The 25384-nt window shown below is 44.4% G+C and overlaps 1 protein-coding gene across 1 annotated transcript in view; it reads right to left on the bottom strand.

The window, feature by feature from the left end:
• LOC137654642 (sentrin-specific protease 1-like) overlaps positions 1–25384 on the bottom strand; it is a 153304-nt gene that overhangs the window by 4193 nt on the left and 123727 nt on the right. Inside the window, 3 exon segments of the mRNA XM_068388448.1 lie at positions 6999–7085; positions 11680–11817; positions 12320–12457. Of these exon segments, the coding sequence (XP_068244549.1) occupies positions 6999–7085; positions 11680–11817; positions 12320–12457 (363 nt within the window).

Here is a 25384-nt window from a genome sequence, read left to right as displayed (position 1 = left end):
TTAAGCATATCGGGAAAAGTCTTAAAGGTGAGATCTTTCAGGGAGGCTGATTGAAGTGGTTCGAACCTGTCTAACATAAGGAATCTTAGAACCACGTCTAAATTCCAACCAGGTGTAACCAAACGACGCTCCTTCGTGGTCTCAAAAGACTTAAGGAGGTCCTGTAGATCTTTATTGTTGGAAAGATCTAAGCCTCTGTGACGGAAGACTGATGCCAACATGCTTCTGTAACCCTTGATAGTGGGAGCTGAAAGAGATCGCTCTTTCCTCAGAAAAGAGGAAGTCAGCTATTTGAGTTACAGAGGTACTGGTCGAGGATACGGATACTGACTTGCACCAGTTTCGGAAGATTTCCCACTTCGATTGGTAGACTCTAAGGGTGGATGTTCTCCTTGCTCTAACAATCGCTCTGGTTGCCTCCTTCGAAAAACCTCTAGTTCTCGAGAGTCTTTCGATACTCTGAAGGCAGTGAGACGAAGAGCGTGGAGGCCTTGGAGTACCTTCTTACGCGTGGCAGACGTAGCAGGTCCACCCTTAGGGGAAGAGTTCTGGGAACGTCTACTAGCCATCGAAGTACCTCGGTAAGTTATTCTCTCGCGGGCCAGAGGGAAGCAACTAGTGTCAACTTTGTCCCATCGTGAGAGGCGAACTTCTGCAGTACCTTGTTGACAATCTAGAACGGAGGGAATGCATATAGATCTAGATGAGACTAATCTAGTAGAAAGGCATCTAAAAGAACCACTGCTGGGTCCGGGATAGGTGAGCAAAGTATTGAGAGCCTCTTGGACATCGAGGTTGCGAAGAGATCTATGGTTGGCTGGCCCCAGGTGACCCAAAGTCTCTTGCATACATCTTTGTGGAGGGTCCAATATGTTGGAATTATTGTCCCTTCCTACTGAGACAAACTGCTAAGACATTCAAGTTGCCTTGGAAGAAACTTGTAACTAGTGAAAAGTCTAGATCTGTTGAACAGGAGAGGAGGTCACTTGCGAACTCGCACCATGTCAGAGAGTAGGTCCCTCCTTGCTAGGAGATGAACATCAAAGCAGGGAGAAGTCCGTGTTCACCTCCACTACTTTGCCTTGAAGGAGAGACCTGAAGCTTTTCCAGGTCAGACGTACTGCCAGAAGCTTCTTGCAGTAAAATGCATTGTCCTTCGACTCGAGTTCCATAATCCCGAGCATTCCCTACCGCCTAAGGTCGCACCCCAGCCTACGTCCGATGCGTCTGAGAAGAGAACGTGGTTGGGAGTCTGAACAGTCAGGGGAAGACCCTATAAAAGGTTGATAAAGTCCTTTCATCAAGTCAGACCAGACTTATCTTCCGGAAACCGGGATCGAGACCGCTTCTAGCGTCTTGTCCTTTTCCAGTGAAGAGCTAGATGAAACCGAAGAGGACGGAGGTGTAGTCTTCCAAGTGACACCAATTGAACCACGGATGACAGTGTCCTAACCAGACTCATCCACAGCCTGACAGGGCCGTGTTCCTTCTTCAGCATCTTCTGGATGGATAGCAGGGCTGGGGGTTGATCGTCTTGTTCAGCCATGTCCTCATCAGAGGGTTCCTCATCCGAAACTGATGAGGAAACGGCAACGGAGCGGGCAACGTCTGACTCGCTGAATCCGGTCGCACTGGTGGATCCGTGACGGAGCCGGACACAAGATCATGGTACTGCTGCACAGTCTGTGAACTGTCAACCATGGGGAAGCGAGGAAGTACAGCGACAACCCGAAACTGTCTAGACTGTCTGGGTAGTGCAGACAACCCCTTATCGGGTTGCTGAGGTTGCCGCACTGCGTCACAACAAGTCACCTCTGCTGGTTGTTGAACGTCTTCCCAGTGACACACTGAACGTCCACAACCACCTCCGAGAGTAGCTTAACGTCAACGTGCGACTGGCAACCCACACTGGGTCGCACCGGTGGAGGAACCATCTCAACTGGCGGACGTGAGTAGGATACCTCAGCGTCAACAGGGCGTACAACCAACCGGTAGGAAGGTTGTTGGCAAGAAGGTTCTTCTCCGTAAAAAATCCTCTATCAAGGACTAAGCTTGGACTGCATGTCTTGCAACAAAGCCCAAGGTCTATGGGAGCAGGTGTGGCAACAGACGGGGTTAGCGACTGAAGCGGAACCATTTACCCTCCCTGGAAGCATGTTATGCTTTAATTAAAGTCCATAGGAGGCTAAGCAGCTTAAGGCTCCTCTCCAAATGACAGAGTCCTCAAGGGAATATCAGAAGGAGGGAGAACAGCACTTTCTCACCTAAAGGAACCATGTCCGAGAAAAGCTAGGTTATCTCAGTGAGGGTTTCACTGGTGCATAAGCAGCAGACCAGAAGGCAACGTTATGAAACTGCTTGACAGTCTGTGAACTGTCAAAAACTGAACTGTCAACCCCAACAGGTGCGTGAGGACATACAGCACTGGTGTATTAGTAGCACACCAGAAGGCAATGTCATGTAACTGTTTGACAGTCTGTGAGTTGGCAACAACCAAAGCTGTGTGGGGAAGCCTCAACTCCTGACTGACTAGTTTGCTGCGGGCGAGTGGCGGTAACCACAGTGTGTTGCTGAGGCTGACACACCGTGTCAAAACACGGCAGCTTGTGGTAGCTCATGCACGGCAACGGAGTGCTCCGTGTGTCTGTGGGAGTCAGCATGCGTCTGGCAGGGTCGACTGCGCATGGGTGGAGGAGCTCTCACAACAAGAGTGTGGGAGCAGGCAGCCATGCCGGGCGCACAACCGTGGCAGGCTGTAGGCCAACGGGTGCATCGTCAACCTTCTCCGCAGTCGGAGTGTGGGAGCTGGCAACAACAAAAGCGGAGTGCTGGTGCGTGGGAGGGACTGCCGTGGGTAGCGGAGCATGCCGCATTGTGGCAAAACACGGCAGCTTGACAGCACCTTCCCACTGCTGATGCGGTAGCTCACGCATGTCAACGGAGGGTGCAGCATGAACATGCGTCTGGCAGGGTCGACTGCGCATCGGTGGTGGAGCTCTCACAGGTGGAGTGTGGGAGCAGGCAGCCGCAGTATCTGCTGAGCGCACAACCGTGGCAGGTTGTAGGTTAACAGGTGCAGTGTTAACCTTCTCAGCACGATACTCCTGCATGAAGGAAGCAAGCTGAGACTGCATATCTGCAGCATGGACCACTAGGGTCTATAAAAGACGGCAACAAACGGAGTTACTGTCCGTTGTGACTGAGGGTCTAAAACAGCTGGTGCGGCAACAGACGGAGTTACTGCCTGTTGCGGTACCACCTTGCCTCTCTCGGAAGGTGTGCACAGGGTTGCCAGGTTGGCCTTTTTTCAGGCCAAAAAACCTCGAATTTGACCTTTTTTTTAAAATGGCCTTCAGTAATATCATGAAAAATATGCGGATATTAAGTATATTTGGCCTTTTTCTACATATAGGTTGGCCTTTTAAAGCTTCCGTTGTTTGAAAGTTGGACTTTTCTCATATAGAAAATCTGGCAACCCTGGGTGTGCAGTCGTCGAAGACTGCAGCGAGTCCGAACTGACCCAGTGGCTACACCTAGGCCGTTGGACTTGCGCGGAAGGGACCGACCTGCACTTAAAAGCTGCAAGATTTGGTCCATGGTTTCTGCGAGAAACCTCTTCCGCAGACGAGGAATAAATGGGCTCTCTCGTCTTTGTGTGGGTGGGGTGATCACGTCGGCAACGTGTGTAGATACACCCGAAACCACGGAGGGAAACGTCTGTTCGTCGATCAAGGCCTGTGGAACCCATAAGTCCTTCGACATTACTTCTCCCCTGGGCATGGGAGCTTGTAAGAGGTATCGGACTAGGTGAACAACTGGCACGAACAGACGAACCCTCGAACGCAACACTGTAACACTTTGCGCATATCACTTTATCACTTTTGATTTTCTGTTTGCACTTATTTCACTGAACTCGAAACTTTAAGTGATTTGTACCTGAAACACGCAATCCTATCCTTCATTAAAAGGTAGTAATTGCGAAAACAGTTTTACAATGCAACAGAAAAACATAATGAAAGATAAAGAATTCAGTGGCTGGAAAAGAGACTAAACACTAGATCAAATAAACTACGTTTAAAATCTCTCACCGCATAAAGCCTGGGAACAAGAATAAAACTCTAGAAACGTTTTACCTTCTTCCCCTATAGCGACTATGGAGAAGAGTAAAAAAAAACGAGAACAACGTTACCCGCTTGAACGAAACGTTTATTCTCCTCTCTCTCCCTCCGTCTCTATCTCTCTCTCTCTCTATCTTGACTTAGAACCTGAGAGATGAGCCCAATTATATATCGTTAAAACATATTATTTGTTAAAGGAAAAAAACTGAAAGGTTTCCCAAATAAAAAGTTCCTTTATTAGAATTAAAACCATTTAAGCTAAGAAAGAATGAACGAAACGCTAGAATCGGTTTACTCTTACTGCAACGTGAAACCGTGAAATACTCTCTCTCTATCGTAACGATAGAGCGCATGTTGAACGTTCTGAACGTCAACAACTGCGGAGACTAAACTAAACGTTAGTTCATCTTTGAAAACAGTACGAGACTATCAAAGAAATTCTTTCAAAAACATTAAAATTAAAAAAAAAGAGTATAAATTCTTAAAAGGAAATACGATATGACGGGCTCAATGTTAATTAACTTCGGTTCCAAGTAAGGACCGCCTACTATTAGGAAAGGTCGCATATAAACAAACATAAAAATTAATTTTTTATAAGTTTATAATAAATGGAAAGTTAATCGAAGAGGCCTATAAATGGCGGAGAGATATAAAATAAATAGCAAAATTACCAAAAACCTAAACACACTTCCGTCTAAGGGAAGGGTCGGTCATTTAAAAGTGAAAGAGAGTCCATACTCTCTTCGTCACCAACACTTCCGTCTAAGGGAAGGGTCGGCCATTTAAAAGTGAAAGAGAGTCCATACTCTCTTCGTCACCATAATTAAATCTATCCAAAACGAGTTCAAGTTTTGAAATGAAGATAAAACCCCTGCATAGCGAAAGCTCAAAACTGGAATAGTGTACTTCACCAAAACGTTGTGAAAACAAAACCAGTTAGGGACGGCGTATTTAGTAGGTCTTGCCTGTGGCACGACAGAGGAAAAATTGAGTTCTTGTTGACAAGAAGTACTTGAGTACCTGCTCACAGATGGCGCTGTTGTGTACACCCCCACCTGTATAGCGATCGCTGGCGTATCCCGACCTTAGATTTCTGTCGGGCAACAGAGTTGACAGCTACATGATCATCGGGTAAGATTAATATTGAAAAAAGCAGAATAACTGACACATGAATAGCACGGAGCCATTAAAAATACATAGTTGATACTATATATCTGAGATCTTCCCGGATAAAAGACATAACTTTTAAGATCTAAAAAGTACTGTGTCATTCTTGAGCAGTTTAACCAAACCACTTTATTAAGTAAAAGACAGAAACATGGACAATGTGAAGCCAAGTAAATGCAAAATACCTTCAGCACTGGAATTACAGCCTCCATAAAAGGCTCTTGTGTGGTGTACTTCCATGGGAAGGACTTTAGCGAAGTCCTCATTATCTATATTTAAAAGTGATAATACCGTGCTTTTTTTCACCTATCACATCTTACTAAAAGGCATATCCAAATGAGCAGCTTCTTAATTAGTCAATTTTATTACCTACAAGACTTAGGTTCCTTTTATTCCTCAATCTATCTTCCCACTAAATTCACTTACCTTTTCAACCTATCTACCAAGCATTCTAAGTGCTCATGATAATTTATATTTAATTTTGTTTAAATCAAAATTTGAATGATAATATCTGCACATTACTATATGCAATTTCTCTAAAATTAAGCGCAATAATATAGTAAAAACTGCTGGCTATCATCTTAGAAACATTGCACTTACAAAGTAGAACGTAGATGAACATTCCATAAAGAAACTTGTGAAAAACTGTTTTATTACTAGGATTGACTACTGTAACTCTATCTACTATAATTTACCAAAAGTGCAATGTAAGAAAATACAAAACAATAAACAGAGGAGCAAGACTGACAAAAGGTGTCCCACCTCGAGAAAAGATGACTCCTACACTAATTGATTTACATTGGCTGGCTACTAAAGCAAGAATTGAGTTTGAAATACATACAGTAACCCATCAAGTTATCAGAACCGGACGTCCAAAATATCTAAGAGAATTGCTACATATTGTGCAACCAACAAATTGTGCTGACACAAGAATAGTTACAGATGGTTCCAAATTATTGGAACCTAGATATATGTCTATTCTGTGGCCCTGAGACTATACAATAACCTCCCACTAGACATCCGAAAGACCGAAGATATTAAGTCTTTCATAAGGAAACTGAAGATTTTCTTGTTCTCTAAGGTCTTCGATAGTGTGGATTTGACAATAAATGAGCAATATGTGGTGTGAAATCTGAATGCCTTGGAAAAAAGAGAGAGAGAGAGAGAGAGAGAGAGAGAGAGAGAGAGAGAGAGAGAGAGAGAGAGAGAGAGAGAGAGAGAGAGAGAGAGAGTGTGTGTGTGTGTGTGTGTGTGTAACCAGTTAACACACATTAAAAAAAGCCCACCATCAAACACTATATGTGAAGAAAATTTTCATTAAATTCTGAATAGCAAACAGGAATATATTGAGAGATTAATCAAAAGGAATGCATTGATGGAAAGTGCTCTTGGAAAGTATTCTACTAAATGGAGAACTAATAATAGCAGACAGATACCATAAGGATAATCCCTATGGTTGCAATCTAGAAATATCTGTTTCTACTTTCCCAGATGTCTAAAGGGTCTAGTAAAACAAAATTTACAAGGATTTGATTAACACCACCAAGACAGGCAATTCTATAGTAACTATATCAAGAGAAACAATTTATGGTCAATAAACAACAAGTTACCAAAAGCCAATCACATGCACATAATACTTCAAAATAATGTATAACATACATAGTAAAAAAGGAATGAAATTTTTTTTCAAACAAAAATACATAAAAATCTAACCTTCACATTCTCCAAAGTAAATCCACTTGTGTCATATTTGGACTGTTTCTTGTCAAGGTGTTCAGATTCTAAATATTTTACCAAAGCCTAAGGAAGAAGAAAGATTTTGGTTAGGAAAAATCAATTTAATCTAAATTAAATCACAAACATTTGAAAGTAATTCTATAAGCCTTCACTGGGACAGTATTCTTAAATTTCAAATATATTATATGGAATGCATATTTATCACTGTGGTCAATGGCAATTACTTGAAATTCACATCTATATGGTAAATATAACAAGTTTCCTTTGCTGAAATATTTTCCATTACTTGAGATATAAATAATAAATTACAGTATTATATACAATCCTCATGTATATTGATGTTAAAATAAATATATATCTACACAAATCAAGATTTATATGTACAATACAAATAAACAACTACATGTAATGTATATGATAAAAAAGGTAGTTTTACAACAAGCCCATTAATTCAGTAATAACTAGCCCACAAACATGGTCTTTCACAAGTCCTGGGTATTTACAAGTCAAGTAATAGGTTCCATATATTACTTCAGCAATGAAACTGGAGAAGTACCAAACTTGAATCTATTAAAATTCATCTCGTGGCAATGTCCCTTATTCGCATTTTGTGGGTTAGGAGTTAGAGGCCCACTTATACTATGATAGTGTTCAGTAGTCTCCACACACTTATTGTCTTTGTGAAAGGGAGGTATCGTGCGATGGAAGCACACTCTTTGTTGCCATGTCTATCATCATGCCTGTATACTTCAACTGCTTAGGGATGAGACTTGATTTCTCCCAGTTTATTATCCTCACACTGTGACAAAAGGTGAGAAACTGATCTCGATCCTGTAGTAAATGCCTTACAGAGGAAGCCAGGATCAGCTAATCCTTAAAATACATCGACATAGCATCCTTTGAAATGGGCCAAAACTGCCACCCTAGAGAACACCAAAGTGAAACCTGGGGAGCAGTACAAAGTCCAAAACACAGGATCTTGAAAATATTACACTATACAGTTGAAGAAGAGCAGAGGTACTTTAGAGAGGACTGATGAACTGGTACTTGGAAATATGTATCCTTCAGATCCACTGAAAGGATGAAGTCTCTTTCTGTCATAAAACCCAGTACAGTATAGACCATATTGTGTCCATCCTGATTTTTATTCATTGAACAAACTGTTTTATAGTTAAGAGATCAATAACTGGTCTTCAGCTACCAGTTGAATTCTCCTCATGAAAGAGTCAACAGTAAAAGCCCAGAGACCTGCCTTGAACAACTTCGAGATCATTATTCTCCAGCATTCTTTTCACCTCTGCCAGGAAGACTAAGGCTTCCAGTAATGTTGGATCATTAGTGAACACTATCGCTCTGCAAGATAGGGGACAGGGGTATTCCATAAATTGTATCAAGTACTAGGCCTTGCCTCTCTCCCAGTTAACGTTGATGTCAGCGTTCCTCTCTACCTCCTTTCCTGTCCTGACCTGACCTGGTTGGGGGGTCTCAAAAGGGCTATGCACACACAGAATCCCTACGAATCAAAGAGGTCAACGGTCCTGACCAGGGCCTTATTTACCACCAAACCCACATGCATGACTAACCCCTAAAGGTTTGGACACATACACTTCTTAAGAGCCAGAGCCCTTGAAAAAGACTGATTGATCAGGGAGTCCTACAAAGCAGTTCTCAACCACTGCATGCACGTCATTCCTTGGAAGGAGGGATATGGCCACCAGCAGTGACTTGATTCGGAACATCAGAGCTACCTCTAATCAAAGCATCCCTCCTCTTCAAAACTCAGTTAACCTCCTGGATTGCTGAATGGTGTCAAGAAGGTCCCTACCTTTCCCCAAGAAAGCACAAGACTCCTGCACTTCTCCAAAGACACTGGTTGATAAACCCTGTTGTCCTTGCCAAACCACTGGTCAAGTCACGAGACAGCTTGGAAGGTGGCCATGGCAAAAGACTCCAAGGCCAAGGACTTAACTTCTGAGCTGAGTCTCTCCACCAGTAGTTCCAAATGAACACAGCCTGTCATCCTGAAGAGGTGATGATTCAGGAGTCTGGGATATAAAACTTTCGTTGCCTCAAGAGTGTGGGGGCAGGATCTTCTTTGACCGATTAAAATATAGAGAATTCTCAGATCCACAACTATGATCGTCAACTCGATCACGGGCCAAACTAGCAAGATCTGACCATGGCTGCTTCAAAAAGGTTTTGACCCTTGCTGGTACCTAAAGTACCAATCAATGATCAAGGTCCTACCCAAAGGTGCTACCAAAATAATATATGTACAGTACAGTACTATCACTATAGTACAGCTTAATTAGCTAAGGTACAGTATACAGTATGTATGTAACGTATCACTTGTAACTCGTAAGTGATGGCTGTTTTACATAATGGACTTTATCAACTCAAACACCTAGCCTGTACAGTACAGTATAAGGTATTTCGTATACAGTACTGTAAAGTAGTTTTGTCTGTTTTGCACGTGGGGTAGTGCAAAACAGTATCACACTTTATACTAAAATCACTGTAAACACCCTATATGTACAGGCTTTTTATATCACAATATGATGCTGCACAAAGAGGACTGAAGTGAGAGATACACACGCGAGGAGACATGATGTGAGAGTGAGGCCGAGTCAGTGAGAGATGGGCTGTTGTGATGAGCGAAAAGGGAAACGGCACAAAGCAGGCCGGGTGTAAAAGACTGTGGTTGGTTCAAAATCGTCGGACCACAAGAGTACTTATTGCTAAACCGCAAATGGGTGAACCTTTATTTAATAGATTATATAGTTCTCTGTATCACGAATGACCAAATCCGAGAAGGTAAAACCCGCGAATATTGACAGCTGACTGTATAGCTCCTTTAGCATCTTCTTAAGCATTGACAAACCTGATACCAAAGAAGACTAGCCATGTTCCTCCTCAAACCGTAAGCCGGCCACTGAACAGGAGGCACCATCTGAATTTGGTGCATAGGGATGATTGCAAACAAACATGGCCCCTAAAAGCATAAATAGAGTGTAGGTTTATTATTGGTCCAACCAGAAACCGGGAACTGCGCCCACCTTTAACCAAGAATTTATGAAATTGGGTATGATCAATAATCTCCTACAAGAATTCAAAATAATCATCCACTTTGGGAAATATGAGAAAAAAAGAATGAGTCTATGATATGATCACTACAGTACATCCATATTCATTGGTCCCAAAGACAAAAGTGAAGTGTCTTTGATAGGAGGGTGAGATAGGCTACTTACCAACCACCTGCATTAACTAACTTATTAACAAATTCAATGGCTATTCCAGCTTATAGTGAAGACATTTCCTATCTTGAAGGACAAAAGGTTTGTACAGTATAAGCATAGTAACAAACCTCTATTACTTTTAAGAAAAGGAAATGAGCACTATACACCAAATGACATTAAACAGTAAGCATGTGAAGTGTCTTCAGTCAATGCTTTGACTCCTGAAACAATGAATCTATAAGGCAGTGAGTAAGACTAGATGATGTTTACTGACCTATTTGTCATGCCAAAACCACTACCGTTGGAGCAAAGGGTCTTACTTATGTAATGACATTTTTCTTTCTTATAATACAGTAGTCGAGTTCGTTTACCTCTGAATGAATAGACATGGAGCCAAGCTTTCTTTAATCAATATAATATGTACTGGAATACAATACACAATTACTTGCAATACTACTTTTGATATTATAAGTTTCCTTCCCCTTGCAACAATCACTTTACTCAAAATGCTCTGGGAGAAATTGTTAAAGAATGTTATTATAAAGAAAATACTTGAAGCTTATGGCTTCACATTCTGAAAAGTATAGGTTTTGGAATATTCAACATTGAAATTGAACATTCAATAATCAAGAGTAATGCAATAGCAATAATCATAATTAAAAATTTGATAACACAAATAAAAAAACAATTAATGATGTTCCCATCTTAATAAATTGGACAATTAATGAGTGGGGAAAATAGAAGGTGACTCATTACATTTTGCAAGTCACTGACAATACTGCATTCTAAGTATAGATATGAGAGTCTAACGCACTGATTAGTGACAAGATTTGTTAAATACAGTAACAGATTCCCTGTGAGATAGCCAACTCTTGAATGTTCCAGATATCATTGAGCTAACAGTAATTCAAAGAAATAATCTGTCGCCAACACAGAATTAAGCTGCACTTGATCTTCATCTATCAATTTACAACACATCATCTAAAAGCATAATTTCTAGATAACAATTATAAAAGCCTGATAAGACTGGGTCTCTGCATTGAAAATCTGATGAATACTATTTAAAAAAAAAATCTAAAACCTTAGTTCTCACAAGAAAAGTTGTAGATTCTATCTCTCACTGAGAAAAATATAAAAAAAATATAATTTTTCACCTCATCTACAATCAGCAAACTATGAGCAAAATATCACTGAAATCCAAATACTGAATTATCAATTGATGAAGTGTAATCAAAGCGAATTATCAAGCTATTGTAATTGCAAAATATCACTAATATCTGACTATTATGAACCAAGTTAAGGAGTACAAAATTTAAAATGAGACAGACAGAAAGGACCTGGCTTTATTCCTTGTCCATGGTCTGGGATAGAATACAACAAGAAATTTTAAACAAACTTTCTCTACATAATATGTTTCTTACCTCTAGACATCTGTTGTTATCACCAAGCATGGAATCATAGTAACGTATGTGTTTGTCACGCAAGTCTATGGTAGCTAGGCACCAATGCATACCTAAGTGAACAGGTACAAGGAGAAGATCATGGTTGAAGACATCAACCTGAAAAAATATCACAATACATTACTTTACAAACACATGAAAACAAAATCTGAACAGCAGAGGACTAAATATCCTTGTTATTGTGAAAATGTTTACAGAAGAAAATCATATAGGCTACACAGTGATAAAATCATACACAGAGTGATGAGATGTTTTCAATTACCATATAAAGTTATATTGCGTTTCATTAACTTCAAAATTGCAATAATAGAGCAATGGGACCAGAATTCACACACAGTGAAAACTGAATTAGAAAGATAACTCAAGCAGAACCTGACAATTGTAGATTGGCCAAAGGTTCTTTGCTGAAATCTTTGAGTATGAGCTGCGCCTGTTTTCTGGTCTTTATTTTTCAGCCCTTTTCCTTTTGGTCTCTACTAAATTATTTGTACAACTTTCTTTACTTAACTTTGCTCTGGTTTTCATGACCTGTCCCATCTTCCACTTGAGTATTCCAAAGGAAAATGAATGGTCCATACACATCAAAACTAGAAAAGCTTACCTTCTTTGTCCATCTCCTAACACTGGAGTAACCAGTACTTATTATTTTTGGGTAGAAGAAAGTGTTGAATGCATGGACATTCAAGCAGCTAGAATTTTTTCCTCTTTCCATCAACAAATTCATGTAGAAATTAATAACCTGAAAAAAGTAAGAACAAGACATTATAAGCATTTAGTCAGCAACTTCTAGAAACTTATACAAATAACTCAAATAACTTAATCTTAATATAAATATCATCTAGATCGTATTAAAACGGTTTGGATGACATAATGTGGAAAAAAAAAAAAAAAAATCATACATAACCGAGAACTGAGAAAAGATAATCAGTATCAATTGCACTTTGGCAATTCATTCTTAGGTACAGCACCAGGAAGATTAAGGCAATAACAGCCAGTTGTGATAATACCAATTATGATTAGGGCCTATGATTATTATACAATCAACTAGGGTAAAATTTCATTAACATTCTACAACTAATGTATGGACTTCTGTTACTCCTTTCAAGTACCTCACTTCTTTCTGGAAGTCTGCTATCTTTACATCCAAAGGTCGAAATTTTCCTCTCCTCCTCACTTACATCAATACTTCCTGATTACACTCGGTATTCAAATAGGTCTTCAATTTTGACCTTTAAAACTACTCCCACAAAAATCTTTCACTCTTGGGGTCTTCTGATCCCTCTACCTCCCAACAATTTCCTTCATAATGAACTGAGATACAGCACAACAAGTTCTTGCTCAGTGGATATTTAAAGACAATCATTTTACCAGAACTGGTGCATTATTGTCCAAGGGCTTATTGAATTTATAGCGCTGTGTGATGTGAGGTCATTAGTTAGGACATATTGAATTCTAAGTTATATATAACAAATTTGTAGATAATATTTTTTCTAACAATACAAACCTTAGCTATTTATCTAGGGGTATTACTTTCTGCGAAGCTGAAATGACGAGCCATTAAAATTTAGCAAGGGTTAACTACCCATACCGCTGGTTAGCGGGGGTGGGGGGTGGGGGGGGTTTAACTTGCTACCGCTCCCACTCACACACTGGTGATTCAGCTCACTTTGCTCGGAGGTAGGACTTCAAGGGGATAGGACTGGCGGGCAAGTTAGTATAAATAGCTAAGGCTTGTATCGTTAGGAAAAATACAAATTATCTATGAATTTGTCATTTGTTCCGTAACTGGAATACAAACCACTATTTATTTATGGGTGACTCACCCATTAGGAAGGGTGGACATCCCTGCCAATCTGGCTTTTGGCTTTACCCGGGAGCTCCTTATCTGAGTATGTTAGTACTCAAAATAAGTTGTCCTTGTGCCTCGCTAAAACCTTGCTAAGCAAGGTCCGCGGCCTACGCAAGCTGTGTGTTGAGATATTTAGAAGTGTGACTGTCTAGGTAAAGTTATTCAGTCTTTATGAAGGAAAAACTGTTGTAACCAAGACTTTCCCAATACCACCTCGCCAGGGTATGGGGACGCAACAGTATTAGCTTAATACTAGGTACACAGGGAGCATGGTTTACCTCCAGTGGTTTGAGGTCAGCTTATGCAGAGAACCCAGGATGCTGCTTTCCCCAAGAGAGGGGAGGATAAAGAAAAGAATAAGAGCCAGTCAAATCTTTTCATTCCCGCAGATTAAATCCGGGTAACAGTGCCCTCAACCTTCTGCTATCTATTCAATAAGGAGCTTGAGGTATACAACCAGCTGTTGTGCAGCCACCACAGGACCGATAGAGATCATATTGAGATCCTGTAGGAGAAAGGTTGTGAAAGTCACCGGGAGCATTCACGCCCTTGCTTGTAGAACCTGCGTCAGAGTAATCTACTTAGAAGGGCCAGGGGCATAGCTATGCCACTGACATCGTGGGTCGCCGTGTTGGATGAGGATCTGGATTCAGAGCATAATTGATAACTCTGTGAATCAAGCAGAGATGATGTTTTGGTGATCCTCCTCTTGCCTCTTCCAGTGCTGATGACAAGAAAAGGGACCCGGGTGGGCTGTTGCCATTCTCTGGAGGTAGAGCCTCAAACCGTACCCCGGTTACAGTAACAGATGATCTGGATCGTCGGTTACTGAGTGGAGACTTGTTACCTAGGATCCGTCACCTCTGGAGACTGTCTGACAATATACTCGGGGCCGAAACTGAACATTGCATTTTATCCTTCTCATGAAAGGGCAGTGTCGAGAAGGAGACCAAAGTGCGTAGGAACACTGTCTTCTAAACGAGGTGAAAATTTGTTGCCTGGTGAAGTAGAATGTAAGAAGGTCTCTTTAGAGACCGGAGAACTCGAACCACGTTCAGAGAGGGAGGTCTCAATTCCGACTGGGAAAAGGCAAGTTGTAAGTCCACACGAGTTAGGAAAGATCTAGCGATGAGGGGGGGGGGCCCTTCCTTTCAGTTTAAAGGTGAGGCTCAAGGTTGAGTGATTGTCTTTACCTGCTGAAACTGGAAATGGGGTCTTTTCCTCCTGCATATACTCGAGGATTCCGCTATTGCTGGAATAGAGGTATTGCGTGGAGAGATACATTTTTCCATGACACCAACCACAGAAGATGTTATACTTTGCCTGGTAGACTTATGCTGAGGAATTCCTCAGATATCTAGACAACCTCTTCGCAACTTATTGCAAAAAGCCTCTGTGAAAGAGGAGGTACGGGGTAGTCTCCAGGCGTATAATCATAGCAAACCTATAGCTCATGGTAGATGTCGAAGTGTGGTCGTCTGTGACGTAGAGAAGGTTTGAAAATTGTTCTGCGTAATGCCATAGGGGAGCTATGAGAGCCCTTGAGAGGCTGACCGATGTTCTAGCCTTGTTGAGTACCCTTCTCTTCAGACAAAAACAGGGACGAGACGTAAACGTCGTTGTTATACCCTCCATTGTTAGCATGCTTCTTGCCAGAGAGCCTTGGGGTCTAGGACTGGGGAGCAGCAGAAGCCTGAGGTTCAGGGGCATTGTGAACAGATCCATAGTTGGAGAACCCCGTAAAGTTGGGAATTTGTCAGCTACAAGGTGATCCAAAAACCATTTGCTAAACCTTATCTGAGATGCTCTGCACAGATTGTCGGCAAGCACATTCCTCTAGTCTGGAATGAAGCGGGCAGATAGTGGTACCGAGCGGACTTCGGCCCATCTTAGTATTTACACTGTTACACGGGAAGAGGCTGCGAGCAAGTTCCTTCTTGCTTGTTGATGTGAGCCCCTATGTGGTGTTGTCGCTCATCACACCACTGCGTGGCCCATTAGGAACTGATGAGGCTGTTGAAGGACCAGAAAGTTGGCCTTCATCTCTTAAGAGATTTAAGTGAAGGTACTTTCGGACTCTGTCCAGAGGGCCGAGGTCGTGTGGTGCAGTACTATGGTCCCTCCGCCTTTCTTTTGATGTGTCTAAGCACAGCATCAAGTCTGAGGGGTGGGGAAGGATGAGAAGGTTATACCACTCCGTAGATTCTCGACTGACACCCATCCCTTGAGGTTTGTCCAAACTTCTGGTCCCATGGGGATCAGGATGTCCGGGGAATCGAAGGCCCGATTCCAATCGGACTCCAGCCGCCACTGGAGAGAACGAATATTGATGCGGTCGTTGGAGGCTAGAGGCCAGAGATGATAGGTGTCAGAGGAAAAAATATACACTCTGGGCTGAGAGTTCTTCTCGTTTTGAGAAAGGGTCTTGTGACTTTTCTATGTCTGTCTTTGATGAGAAGGTTTTGTGGAGATTGGTGTCTAGAATCATTCCCAGATATACCAGTCCTCTGAGAGGGAAGTAGGGAAGACTTCCAAAGGTTTACCATGATCACCCGATCTTGGTAAAAAGACTTCAGAAGTTCCGGTGCTAACGCAAAGTTGCCACTGAGTCTGCTAAGGTCGTCCAGAAACGGAGGAGACAGAAGCCAGGATGGGTGCTGTGGAAAGACCAAAGCATAGTGCACTGAACTGGTGTTTCTTGTTTGTCTAGACTGAATCTTCAATCCTTCCTAGAAGATAGATGGTTTGGGCCCTGGAAGTATGCGTCCTTTAGGTCCAGCGTGCAAATGAAGACCTGTGGTCTTAGCCCTTGTCCAAACTCCTCCAACATGGTGTGGCCATCGACCCAAAGGGACAGCTCCTTGCGGATCCTTTCGCACGGGAGATTGTTGACGCTGGGCTCTTGATTCGTGGCAGAAAGCATGGTACGCAATACTCTATATAAGGATTCTTCCATGGGAGAGAACTCCTGTAACTGATAAAAGTAAGGCAACGCTTAACCCTACCATGCGCCTTGATGGGATTGATGCTATTCCTTAGAACAGCATCGGTTTGAAGAATGTTAATCAATGGTTAACGGCTGGGTATCTTGGTTACTGTGCAGTTGGAGAGTGCTCACAAGTAATCACCTGTCGACAAACCACTGATGGGGGCTGTCGTTCGCTTCAGTGGATTGGTAACGAGAAGTGTTGTATGCCTTCCGATCTAGGGAACCACGGGCAGAGGTTAACTAGTAAGTTTGAGTGACGAACTGCTGGTGAACGGCAAACTGCCGATGATTGGTGAATCGGCGATCTGTGAGCCGAATGAGTTGGTGATCGGCTTGGACAGCTCTGAGAGACAGCAGAATGCTTTAATGATCGTCAGTTGGTGATCGGTGAGCCATTGATAATCAACGCTTGATTGCGGACTAGCACCCAGTGAGCTAGAGATCAGCAAGCTGATGATTGGCTGGTCAGATATCAACGAGCTGAGGTCAATGATCGAATAAAGACGAGTTGCCCATCAGCGAGCTAGTGATCAGCAAGTTGATGACTGGTTATTGACTAGCAATCGGCGATTGACACGCTAGCAATTGGTGAAACTGGAGATCAATGATCAGAGGGAGATGAGCTAGCAATTGGCAATCTGGCGATCGGCGAGGTAGCGATCAGCAAACGGGAATCTTGGCGATCAGTCGGTTTACGATTTATCATTGGTGGAAGATGCGCTAGAAATTGGCGATCGACGGACTAATGAACGGCGGTCGATGAGCTAGTGATCAGCATTCTGGTAATTACGGTCGATGAGCTAGTGATCAGCATTCTGGTAATTAAGAGATTTGCAAGCTAATAATATGCTGTTTGCAACGTTCAGATCGTGTGTGTTGACAGTGATACTGTCAGGAAAAACTCCTGGAGAGAAAGAGACCAAGGGCTCCCTGTGAGGAGTCTCAACTGATGGTAGATGCGGTTGATTAGCCTTGGAAGATGGAATCTTCGGGATCTTGAACTCTTCTGTAAACCTACTTCCCTTTTTTCCCGGCGGGCATGCTGTAATGCGTTTGCGGGGAGGGGAATGGGGAAATGGTGACCTATCAAAAATTTTCATTCTTTTTGCCTCTCGCGCAAGTGCGCAGGAGAGTACTGGAGCGTAGGCGCACAGGATGATGCTGGTGCTCAGTTTCTGCTGAAGCGCAGGAAAGCACTGGCTCTTTGGCAATAGCCGGCGCATTGGCGAGCGCTGGTGCATTGACGAGTGCTGGATCTGAGTGCGCAAGTGCGCCGGAGAGCGTTGGCGTGCAGTAAGGCGCTGTGCAGGGTGTTGTGCAGTCTCCCTAGAATGTGCAGGAGCACGCGAGCGGAAAGGATTGTGAGCGCGCAAGGAGGAGGGAGCGTGATTGCGGTCAAGCTGAAGAGTGCTGGGGCACGTGAGAGTCCAGAAGAGTGCTAGCAGGCATGCGCAGAGATTGCTGGCGTGTGCGCGTGGGAGAGTGCTGGTGCGCGCGCGCATAACGCTGGGGTGCAGGAGAGCGCTGGCGCGTAGGAGATCGTTGGCGCAGGAGAGTGCTGGTCCGTGCGTGGAAGAGTGCTGACACGCACGCGCGGGAGAGTGCTCACGCGCGCAGGAGAATGCTGGCGCATGCACGGGGGAGAGTGCTGGCGCGCAGGAGATCGTTGGCGCGCTGGAGATCGTTGGCGAGCAGAAGAGTGCTGGCGCGTAGGAGAGCGCTGGCGCATAGGAGAGCACTGGCGCGCTGGAGATTGTTGGTGTGCAGGAGACCGAAGTTAGGCGGGCGCTGATGTTTCGGTGAGCTCTGTTGCACTGGCTATTGTAGGTTGGCTGGTGAGCGCTGGCGAGCTGGCAAACATTGTTCTCTGTGGCGAGGTTGCTTTGGAAGGCGCTGAGGACGAGCAGGTGAAGGCATGCGCCGAAGTGTTATAGAACGCTGATGAGCTGGAGAGTGTGGGCGCTCTATAAAGCGTGACGGAGAAGGCTGGCGATGACGAGATGTTGGTGAGCACTGGTGGACTACAGGGCACTGGCAAGCTGAAGAGCGTTGGCACGCAGCTGCATGCTTAGGTAGATCCTCAGGAGGCTGTACAGGGGACAGGAACGGTAATGGTAGGTCAGTAGATCAGCTGGTAGGATGATCAGGAACTGGGATGTGCCCTTTGGAAGGGCGAACATCCACCGATGGAGATCACGAACGATCCACAGAAGAGGCCAGGATCGAAGTCCAAGGACTAGCTGCAGCATCGTCAGGAAAAGGTCCAGGAAGAGATGATGCCCATGTGGGTCAGTGGATCAGCAAGCTGACCTTCAGCAGTAGCAATCCTTCGAAGAGGAGTCTCTAAGAGAGGCGCCTCTCGCGAATGAGAGAGGTGATCACTAGGCAGGAAAGACTTGCCTAAGACTATGCTCCGCCCCCAAAGGAAGAGAGACTCAGCAAGAGGGAGCATAGTCTAGGCAAAGACAGCAACAACAGTTGGAGTCGATGAAATGATGAAGATGCAGGGAAGTTCTCCCTTGGAAGGTAAAGTAGTCCAACCCCCATAGGTGAACCTCCTGGTAGCACTCTAAGAGGATCTGGCAAGAGCGCTGCCTGAAGAAGCGTAGCCGGAGCTAGTTCCTCGAAGATGAAGTGCTGATCAGGTGCTGCCACGGGCGTACTTCTAAGAGAAGGGATGACGCCTATGATGACGTCCTCTGAGGGTCGGCAATGACAGCAGATTCCCCAGGCATGAACAGAACAGCTCTGCTTCATCGACTCTCTTAGTCGAACGAAGCAGAGCTGCATTGCTGAGGAAAAATAAAACAAACTATGTAACAAACTCCCTTGGGAGGAACACCTAGTCCGCGAAGGATAAGACCACCGAGGGAACAAACATAAAATAAGAACTGGGCCCTCCCTTCCCCGGGCGACATCAACGGGAGAAGGGGAGCGGAGAGTAACTGTAATAAAACAAGAATTACAATTATTTAAATCAGCAAAAAATATTCACTAATAGGAAGAACCACTGATCCTCCGAAGGGAAGTGTTCCCCACAGAGAAGAAGCTGAAATTAGTATTTTTATTATAAAATTAATTTTTAAATATACTTACCTGGTAGTTACATATATATAGCTTAAATCCCGCGTTTCGTCGCGCGCACGGCAGAAATTCAAATTTCGCGGCAATCGCCGCCATGACAGTAGGTGGTCATACATGAGCGCCATCTCTCATAGGTTACCAGAACCATTCCCAACATTCCTCAGAAATTCCATGCCCCTTTTTTTCAGAGGGGAGGAAGGAGGGCCCTTTTATATATGTTAACTACCAGGTAAGTATATTCAAAAATTAATTTTATAATAAAAATACAGTATCACAAATTTTAAGTAATTTGTATTTTTCCTAAAAGTACTTACCTCGAACTACTTTCTTAGGAGTATCTGGGATCTCCTCCTAACCGACCAGAATTTTGTGTAGTTTACCCTACTCCCATTTTCTATGCGGGGTAACCTCTGGCGGAGTGATACGTGCAATGAGGCGACCCGGAAGTTTTCTGGTCACGTCGCGATAACATCTCGACGCTCTCTCCTTACCCAGTGCGACCCTTTGTGTCCCCGACCCCCTTTGTGTCTCTCACGGTCCCCACGTGGTCCCATTGTGTTCATTCCATCCCCTTTCCCTCTGTGCTCGTCGTGTAGGGCCAGCTTATGTTCTCCTACAGCCACGTGTCCGGAGTGCGAGTCCTGGAACCAATTTGTAATACCAACAATCTGGTTCTTCCCTGATAAGGAAGCTGGCTTCAAAGTTATCCTGCTTCATTTCACCTGCATTCCTTAAGAGACTCGGCGATCCACTCAGGAGGCTGTAAAAGTCTCTGTGAGGCTGCCACAAGATCCTTGACCTTAGCGTGGCTAGACCTCCACCCTTGCAAACCTGGCATAGCCATGGATACTGATTCTGACCACCTACTCCAAAATTTAAAAACACATATCATAAATAAACTAACTTGACTTGCATCCCAGACTGCGAAAGGCTGCAACAACCTGTGAACACAAGTACAAGAAAAAAGGCAAGGGTATATATAAAAAAGGTTATAGGGAAGAGGCAGTACACCCTTCTCCAACTACAACGCCGGAGGTAACGTACGAACCCAGGGAACAGCAATCCTCATACTGGGACTGGACATCTTTGAGATGACAGTCCGCGAAGATTGATTTACTTCGCCAGAAAGCAGCCTCCAGAATTCACTTCATTGACTTATTGTGCTTGTAAGCCATAGAAGTTGCAACAGCTTTAACCTCAAGTGGTTTCACCTTAAGGATTGGGAAACTCCTTTCCTCACAATTCTGGTGAGCTTCCCTTATCAAATCCTTGATGAAAAAAGCTAGAGCATTCTTTGATAACGGCAAAGAGGGTTTTTTAACTGAGCACCAAAGGTTGTCTGTTTGTCCTCTCAGGTTTTTTAATGTGTGCAGATAAAATTTCAGCGCTCTCACTTGACAAAGGCCTCTCTCCTTCTCTCGTCCAACCAAGTGAGATAGCCCTGGGATGGTAAAAGATGTAGGCCAAGGTCGAGAAGGATTCTAGTTTTTCGCGAGAAAGCCCAGCTGAAGGGAGCAAACAGCATTGTCTCCAATAAAGCCCACCTTCTTGCTGATGGCTTGTAACTCTCCTACCTTTTTTGCTGTAGCCAAAGCAACTAGGAAAAGAGTCTTCTTGGTAAGATACTTCGAAGACGCCTTGTCCAAGGGTTCAAACCTACTTGAGGTTAAAAAGGCCAGGACTACATCCAGGTTCCAAGAGGGGGTTGGATTGTCCTTCCTCTGTCGTCGTCTCAAAAGATCTAATGAGATCTGAAAGATCCTTGTTACCCGACACGTCAATGGGTCGGTGAAGAAAGACGAAGGCTAGCATGCTGCGGTAACCCTTGATGGTAGGCACAGCCAGCTTCTCTTTTGTACGCAGATACAACAGAAAATCTGCTATATTTGCTATAGAGGTACTGGTAGAGGAAAGTTTGTTATTCCTGCACCATACTCTAAATATGTCCCACTAGGATTGGTAAATCCTAATACAGTAGTGGATGTCCTTCTAGCTCTGGCGATAGCTCGTGCAGCCTCTCTTGAAAAGCCCTTCGCTCTTGCCAGCTTTTTGATAGTCGAAAGGCAGTCAGATTGAGAGCGAGGAAATTCTGGTGGTACCTCTCTAAGTTTGAGTAGATCACTCTGATTTGGTAATGTTCTGGGGGTATCTACCAGCCACTCCATCATCTCCGCAACCCAAGGTCTCATGGGCCAAAATGGAACTATCAGGGTCATGCGGACGTTGGGCGATTAACTGAATTTTTTCAGGACTCTGTCCAGGATTTTGAATGGAGGAAAAGCGTACACGTTTAGACCCTCCCAGTTCAAAAGAAAAGCGTCCACTGCGGCTGCTTCCTGGTCTGGGACTGGAGAGCAAAATACTGGCAATCTCTTTGTCATTTGTGTGGCGAAGAGGTCTATCGAGGGTTGACCCCACAACATCCAAAGGCTGGTGCACACCTTGTGATGCAGGGTCCACTCAGTAGTTAGAACTTGCCTTCTTCTGCTGAGCAGATCCGCCCTGATGTTTTTCTCCCCTTCTATGGAGCGAGTAATCAGGGCTATGTCCCTCGCTTTCGCCCAGAGAAGTAGATCTCTCGCAACCTCGTAAAGCGAGATCGAATGAGTGCCTCCCTGCTTTTTTATGTAAGCCAACGCAGTGGTGTTGTCTGCGTTGATTTGAACCAATCTTCCTCGGACTTCCTTCTGAAAGTGAATGAGGGCTAGGTGAATGGCCACTAGCTCTTTGATAATTTATGTACCCTTTCCTCTGAGACTCTATCCACAGACCCGATATCTCGGCCTTCCCGAGTGTTGCACCCCAACCCATGTCTGAGGCGTCGGAGTACAACACTAGGTCGGGGTTCTTCTGATACAGTTTGAGACCTTCCTGGAGTTAGTTGGCATTGTCCCTCCAATCCAAGTGATTCCTGATCCCCAGAGGGATCAGCAAGCACTTTTCCAGACTTTGACCTCTCGTCCAAAACTTTGCCAGATGAAATTGAAGAGGGCGTAGATGAAGTCTTCCCAGGGACACGAAATGTTCGATCAATGAGAGGGTCCCCAGAAGACTCATCCAATCTCTCACCGAGCAGGACCGTAAGTCTAGGAAATGTCACACCTTTACTAGGCAATCTAGAATGCGTTTCGGGGCTGGAAAAGCCTGAAAAATCGCCAAGTGAATTTTAATCCCTAGATCAATGATATTCAGTGAGGGTGTTAGTTGAGATTTGGCCAGGTTTACCATCAGACCTAACTGTTGCGTTAAAGACATTGTCATTTGAAGAGTCTCCCGACACTTTACTTGTGATTCTGCTCTGAGTATCCAGTCGTCCAGGTACGACGAAATCCTTACTCCCTTTAGGTGAAGCCAGCGTGCCAAGTTGGACATCACTTGGGTAATAACATAGGGAGCCATGCTCATTCCAAAACAGTGTGCTTTGAACTGATAAGTGGTCTTGAGGAACACGAACCTTAGAAATTTTCTGTGGTCCGGGTGTATCGGGATATGGAAATACGTGTCCTGCAGATCCAATGACACCATCCAGTCTCCGTCTGGTGCCTGCAAGGACTGACGCTGAAGTTTCCATGGCAAATTTTACTTTGCTGACGAACTTGTTCAATGGACTGACGTCTAGAACAGGTCTCCATCCCCCCGAGCTTTTCCGAACTAGGAAAAGTCTGTTGTAAAACCCCTCTGAGGAGGTGTCCTCTACCACTTCTATGGCTGATTTCAACAGCATAAGGTTCACTTGCTCTTGAAGAGCTGCTGCGTTGTTCCCTGAGTGGGCTGTTGCCAACTCTAAGGGTATCGACGACATGGGAGGCATTCTCAGGAAGGGATCTTGTATCCCTCCTTGAGGACATTGATCGTCCAGATGTCCGCCCCCCCTTTGGCTCCACTCTCGCCAAAAGTGGGAAAGCCTGGCTCCCACTAGTGTCTGGAGATGGCATGTCTCAGTTTCTTGATTTGGTTTGCTGTCTTGGGAATCTGCGAGCTTGACCTCCAGCTGCAATCCTCTGAGTTACCCTTGAAGGGGCTCTCCCACGAAAGGGCTGACGAGTGGGAGGAGACTCCTTTTGTTTCCTTACTAAAAAGCTAGCTGGGAGGACTTTCTTAGCAGTCCTAGAGATAAGATCTTGCGTAGCCTGTTGTGCCAGAGCTGCCGACAAATCTTTCACAAAGTCCGGAGGGAAAAGATGATTACACAACAGAGCAAATAAAAGTTCAGATCTCTGAACAAGGGACAAACCTGAAGATAAGAAGGAACAAAGCATAGCCCTCTTTTTAAGAACTCCTGCCATGAAAAGTTTCGATGGACCCATCCCTCACGGCCTTATCCAGACAGGCAATCAGATGCATCTGAGCCTCGTTCTTAGGGTCTGTGGCCTCTGTGAGAGCTCCGAGAGTCCAGTCCATAAGGCTGAAGACTTCTATTGTCCTAAAAATTCCCTTCAGCAGATGGTCCATTTCAGAATTGGACCACATAATCTTTGACTTGCTCATGGCTGACCTGCATGAGGAGTCAACAAGTCTGGAGAAGTCTCTCTGGGAGGAGGCAGGCACTCCCAAACCGAAAACTTCCCCAGTCGAATACCTCACACTAGTTCTGGAGGCCAGTCTACTTGGACGAAAGGAAATGGAGGCCTTCCATAGATCCTTCCTCTTGGACGTCCATTGGTTGAGAGTTGAGAAAGCTCTCTTAACCGATCTAGCAAGAACCATCTTCTTGAAGGAGGATGTTTTTCGGGGTCTGCCCTTCAAAAACTGAGAGGGCGGGCTCTGAGGCATAGGTTGAGTAAAGTCCTCTGGATATAGAGATGTTAAAACTGTCAGCAGCTTTTTAAGGTCAGCTGCCTGCAGCAAATCCTGAGATTCGTCCTCTAAAACTTTGGCTAAAGGAACATCGATCTCCTGAGTCGAATGGGTAGGAGACAAAATCGCGTCATCCTGTCGGTTATTGTCTTCCATAAAGAACTCATCCTGTCCTGACGGAACATCGTGAAGGATACCATCCAATTGTGAAGAAGCATCACGTTTACGTTCTGCAAGTCTCGAGGGAGAGACAGGTTCCAGTGCTTCCAGCGTAAGTCCATCATGCTGTAAGGAAGCATCAACATCGTGACCCCCATGCTGCGAGGGTAAGTCCTGCTCGCGTGCGTCCAGCGTGTGATCAGCATGCTGTATGTCAACAGCGTGACGCGAGGGAGCGATAGCTGCGCATCCAGACTGCTGCATGCATCCATGTTGCCGTGAGGTTTCAGCGTGCTGCATGCTGTAAATCTACAGCGTGACGCGAGAAAGCGTTAGTATCGCGACCAGCAAGTCGCTAAGGAGAGACAACTGTTTGTCTATCATGATGCGGAGACAAAACCTGACTGCATGCGTCCAGATTGCTGCTTGTGTCCAGGTTGCCGTGAGCTACCAGCGTGTTTACAGCGTGACGAGAGGAAGCATTAGTCGCGCGTCCAGCAAGTCGCGTAGGAGAGACAACTGCTTGTCTATCATGCTGTGTGGACAAATCCTGACAGAATGCGTCCAGCATACGTCCAGACTGTTATCTGCGTCCAGAATGTCGCGAGGGAGAGACCAGAACCATGTCGCTTCCCGCAACGCGTCCCCATCGCTGCGAGGGAGCGTTGCTGGGCATAGGAGAAATATGCTGTCTGATAACGCCTTGGTTATCGGCAGCTCCTTTCCTTGGTCTGTTATGTCTTTAGGTTCTTTTAGACGAGACTTCTCTGTTCGAGAATCGTATGCGT

The sequence above is a fragment of the Palaemon carinicauda genome, chromosome 15, assembly GCF_036898095.1.
Source record: "Palaemon carinicauda isolate YSFRI2023 chromosome 15, ASM3689809v2, whole genome shotgun sequence".
In the NCBI taxonomy this organism is placed as follows: Eukaryota; Metazoa; Arthropoda; class Malacostraca; order Decapoda; family Palaemonidae; genus Palaemon; species Palaemon carinicauda.
Note: the sequence above shows the minus strand (reverse complement) of the source record. Positions and strands in the feature narration are given on the sequence as shown.